This window comes from the organism of the source record quoted next, unplaced genomic scaffold (genome assembly GCF_019419815.1).
Source record: "Pyrus x bretschneideri cultivar Hongxiangsu unplaced genomic scaffold, Pyrus_bretschneideri_v1 Contig51, whole genome shotgun sequence".
Lineage (NCBI taxonomy): Eukaryota > Viridiplantae > Streptophyta > Magnoliopsida > Rosales > Rosaceae > Pyrus > Pyrus x bretschneideri.
In genome coordinates this window covers 1,067,727-1,073,057 of record NW_025999789.1, presented here as the reverse complement: position 1 = coordinate 1,073,057, position 5,331 = coordinate 1,067,727, and the positions used below count along the sequence as shown (strand labels likewise).

Below are 5,331 nucleotides of genomic sequence, written 5' to 3'. Positions count from 1 at the left end.
ACTATCCTCGTTCTGGAACCAGGTTTAAGAGGACCCTAACACTGACATTGAAACCGGTATATAACCTCTTCTTTTCGTCTTTTAGTCTTTCGCTTACTCGAGCATAGGCTGTCATTTAAAATCAGTGGTCCGGTTAATGTACCTGCAGTATCAGTAGTTCCTCTCTTTTAATGGAGTGATTCCTTTTCTTGCGCACGTAAAATCTTGATGTCTGCAAATGCACACATCATATGACTTTTAACACAAGTCTTGCGTCTGTCATTTGATGTTGCAGTGGAACTTTGAGTATTATCTTCAACAACTTCACTGGAGGACGCGCTTTTAGTGAGGTGGTGGTTGAAGCAAAGCAGACAGGTTATACTTAGTTGGATTCATTAGCAAAAAATATAGGGGTGACTGTTAATTAATAGAATTTTAAGGGTGGATTGCATTTCTTGATTTATAAATATGGTGAACCCATTATTCAATACTAGCTCAATAATCATAATGTTCTTCTCTGACTTTGTGTTTGAATTTTGATATATAATCTATTTGAGTTTTCTATAGAGAATAATCTTTTGCTACTTGCTGCTTTTGTATTATTAAATTTTAACATTAGCAATTTCCTCTATGTATATAATGTGTTGACTTTGTATAATAATTGCAGGCTTTTGAAAAAACTGAGTTGCCCAGGCTGATCAAAGAGAAATCAGGTCTTAGTCACAATCATATAAAAAACATGATGTACAAGGTATAGAATAAATGTGTGCAACTTTGAATTTAATGAATTGTGGTGTTTTGTCTTCTGAATTTCTACCCTGTTAATATTGGAAGACCTAAAAGATTATTCCAATGTATCGTTTCGGGATTTATTCAAATTTGTAGTGAAATGATGGTATTTATAAATTTTAATTTTTTTTTCTATGATTACATGTTGATGCAAATTTATTCTGTACGATTCTCTGGTTAGGGTAAGCATTTTGGTGAGCCTTGATTTTGCGAGGGTAAGCTCGTAATCTTTCCTCTATCGTTTTGTAGATCATCCTATTGTTGTAATTTACTTGCTGTTTATGATGGAAACAATTTGGTCTTTTCTCTTTACTAGAGGATTGAATTGCTTTGTCATAGAGATATTTCAGAAGGGAATCAAACCTTTCCAAGTAAGATAAGGATTATACGAAACTATATATGACTGTCTTCTTATCTAATTAACTTCAATTTGTATTTAATACAACTAGGTATTTTGGTAGATATGGAATACTTTTGTTACATCCTTAGGAGTAAAGTGTTTGCCTTTTTTTGAGAGCAGCTATTTCGAGGTTTGATTCATAAAGTGAACATTGAATATATCCACGTTAAAAGGACACGGTTAGTTCGTTAAAAGTTCTGTTACGTTATTTTCATAGAATTAAGAGAATAACTTTATGCTTGTATTGAATGTTCATTCATGATCACATATTTATATGAGTAGATTCTTTGATTGTTTCATCTCATTTGGGATTTTACTTTTTAGTGAATGTACAGTTTTCATCTCATTTGAGATTCTAATTTTTAAACGTTGTCAATGAATATATCAATTCCTGTTAATAGTGTTGCTCTAACAAGTTGTTTGTGATTTACAGTTTCAAGACCAATGCTTTAAATTGCGCGTCATGAAGAACTCATACAGAGTTAGCAAATGCTAAGGTAATTGTTTCTATGTGAGTGAATCTAATCTATAAATTCATACTCTCACTGGGTTGTAGCTTTGCTAATTAAATTTCTATCATAACTTTAACTGTTTCCACTTCTTTTTTATTGGAGTAAATGCAACACCATATGATTTAAAATGAAAGACAATAAACCGCGTTTGATATGTTATTTGTCTTGAATACATACAGCTTCTACTAGCTCATTTCATGGAACAACATCTGCTACCTCAACCAACAGTACAAGACGAAAACTTTTCATGTTGTAGCCGTAATCTTTTTGTATGTAAACATCTTCCTAATGTTTTCAATGTAAATAATATTAATCTTCTATGTCATGCCAACAACGGTTTTTCTTGCTGGAAAAACCCATCAAAATGTATGGGAGTCTTCACAAGAAATGTTGTGTACAAAGATATTTTGCTTCCATCAAATATATGATAAGGTTACATTCATTCTTTTAATGTTTAATTCACTTTTCAAATCCACATAGATAAATACACTTAAATTGTATGAGTCAAGCGTAAAATATTGTCATCTATTTTCTGTCTAAGTGAGAGTTGCGGGTTAGAAGGGGTCTAAACAAGTCTAGGCACCAAGCACCCTTTCTTTATTTTTGAATTCTTAGGATTAATCAGGGCGGTGTCCAACCGCTTAGCACCTACACGAGAATTTTTAGAATGGTGCTTATTAACCACATTGCTGCTGCATACAAGAAATCTAACAACTGAGTAAAACAGAAAGGGAATTAAAGTCGTAGGGATGGCTAAACATGCATCCAACTTTCCTAACTAAATTCATACGCAAATGCCTTGGAATTACGTGAGGATAGAATACTGAAACTTTTGAGCAGAAGCACTTGGAAATTCACTTGCAGACTGCGATTTAATTTCTCAAGAATTTAACCATTCTTATTGACCAAGTTTTCTGTAATCTACCCTATAATTTTGCCTAGCTCCGTCACTGTAATCCTCCGGATATCATTGTTTTATTTATTTATTATATTTTATTTATTAATGCCATTGACTTCTCTTTTTCATGGGCAGTGATGAAATAATTGGAATCTATTAAGGCCTAATTAGGTTTGGGTTTGGGTTTGGTTTAGGCTGAAAGTTATTGAGTATTGGACCAAAAATAAAGTTGTAGAACAAGCCTGATTTTTTTATTTTTTTATTTTTTTTTTTTTTTTGTGAAGAAACGATAATATCTACACTAAGGATAGAAGTGGGCTCAGCCTCATAATGGATTAGTAGACCTCTCACTTATAAGTGCAGAAAAATATCACTTGACCGTAATACTAAGTGGCAACAAACACGAATTTTCAACATCTTTTTTATGTAACAGTTTTCTTGCCAAACTATCAATCATCATCCAAAGATATTTATGAACAACTCTTATTCTTGATAACATAACATATCAGACAAATTTATACGAAAGTAAAAGTAGTAGAAGTAGTGTTTCAAATATCAGTATCGAAAGAAATGTCAATATGTAAATTTGTGAGAATATCAATGCATATATCGATATCAGTTGCGTTCAATATCAATATCCGACCATTTGGCAAGGAAATTGTTAATATTATATGATTTGTATTATCTTTCTGTATATTTTTATTAAATCATAACGTTACTGGATTAAATTGTTAAATGTTAAGAGAGAAGAAGATCAAACTTGCACGAGAGTGCATGAGTATTATTATTTTCCGTCGTATTGTAGTAATGTGTCATCGACATTCGTATTATCTTTCTCAGTATATTTATTTTGTATTATCTTAATTTCTTCCTTTGTTTTCAGGTGTTTTGGACCCAGCTTATTTCCAATTGCAACAAAAAAGCCCACACTATAAAAATCAAAGGACAATATTGAAACTAGATCAAAAGGGGTCCTCACTGATGATGCTACTCATCAGGATCTGTATATGCAAAAAGAGATGACCCCAAAACATTCTACAAGTTCACAGCACATCTATCTCTGTCTCTCCCTATCCCTCTCTAGTAATTCTTTTGACCGCTCTTGGGTAAAAAGGTAAAAAAAGACTGTAAAAACCTAGCATTAGCAACAAAACAAGACCAGAAATTAACCCAAACCATGCCAAAAATAATTTACAGCTTACAACAATGGCCGCATTCACCTCCTTGTACGCTTTCTCCGCCTCCCTGCACTCCCCACCTGATCAGCCTCCCCATTCTCTCTCCCTCTCTTCCTACTCCCTGCTTCTGCCGCCGCAGTCTCCGGCCTCTTCGGTGGCCTCCGGACCCCTCTCCTTCCCCTCCCATTGCTCCCCTGACACCTTCTTCCCCCTCCCCTCCCTCCCCCGCTTCCCGTTGAACTCCGCGTCACCCTCTCATTCCTCTCAACCTCCGGCTTCTTCCTACCCCTCGTCGTCGGCTTCTTCTTCTTCTTCTTCTTCTTCTTCTTCTCGTCCTCGCTCTCCTCACTATCATCCTCAGAACCATCCGATGTCTCCTTCTTCACTTCAGTGCTCGGCGAGTTCTGCTTCATTCGCTTCAAGAACCTCGCTGCGCCTTGCTTCTTCCTCCTGTTTTCTTTCTTCTCCTTCTCCGCTTCCAACGCCTCTAAACCGTCATGCGAACTGAGTTCATTGACGCCATACTCATGCGGCTTCGTTGGCTTCGCTGCATTCCTGCCCCTCGTGGTTGCCCCTCTCCGCCCGCCTCTTTTTTGTGTCCTCCTCCTCCTAATCCTCTTGTCTTCAACCTTCACCAATGCAGCACCACCCGCCTTCTTCTCATTCGCCACCTTTGCTTTCTCTTCGACCTTATCTCCCTTCCTGCTCTTCGCACCGCCTTCTGATAGTGCATTGACAGAACCACGCTTTCCACACACAACAATGGAAGATTTGGTGGGTTTCTCCGAGCCATCGGGCTCGATCTTCGGAGCTTTGGTTTTGATGTTGGGCACGTTGGATGTTACTGTTCCGGTCGCGGGTTGTGGGTTCGGGAGCTGGTCGTTCATTTCCTTTAGCACAATGGAGCGGAGCTCTTGAGCTGCGTTGTGCTCCGGGGAGTTCTTGTGGAAGAAGACGACGGTGTTGTTGAAAGTTGTACTCTTAACATTTTTTTAGAGCAAAATAGTTTCAACGTCAAGAACACCTTCCCGGGGTCTATCCCGTTCCCTATTTGTCTTCTTTGTCTCCCTCGACTAGACTATTTGATTTCTCCCTAAATAAATGTAGTGGCAATATTTCTCATGGACTAGATGCGTGTTCCAAATTGCACATGTTTCGCGCTGGTTACAACAACCTCTTACTCCCGGATGACATCTACAATGCTACCACACTCGAAGAAATTGCATTGCCTCGCAATTCACTATACGGTGCGAAATAATTTTCAACCTCGCAATCCTTGACCTCCAGTCCAACGGATAGAGCGGTTTTCTCCCTGTAAATTAACATTGGTAAGCTGTCCAAATTACAACTACTGTTCCTTCAATTCAACAGTCTAAAAGGCTCTCTGCCCCCATCTTTGATGAACTGCACAAACCTTATCAAACGGAATTGCAGAATCAACCTTTCAAAGGAAACATCTCCACACTTAACTTCTCCAATCTTATTAAACAAACCAATACTTGATCTTGGTCATAACTCTACTTCACCAATTTCTTGCCAACTAGTCTCTCTGCTCATGCAAGTCCCTAAAATCAA

The 5,331-nt window shown here is 37.4% G+C and overlaps 1 protein-coding gene across 1 annotated transcript; it reads right to left on the bottom strand.

The window, feature by feature from the left end:
* Positions 1-3,794: 3,794 nt before the first annotated feature.
* On the bottom strand, positions 3,795-5,082 carry LOC103954065 (protein FAM133-like). Its single transcript, XM_009365873.2, has 2 exons — positions 4,963-5,082; positions 3,795-4,736 (listed from the first exon to the last, which is right to left on the bottom strand). Exons 1-2 carry the CDS (start codon positions 5,080-5,082, stop codon positions 3,795-3,797), a joined length of 1,062 nt encoding a protein of 353 aa, XP_009364148.2.
* Between the last annotated feature and the right edge of the window lie 249 nt (positions 5,083-5,331).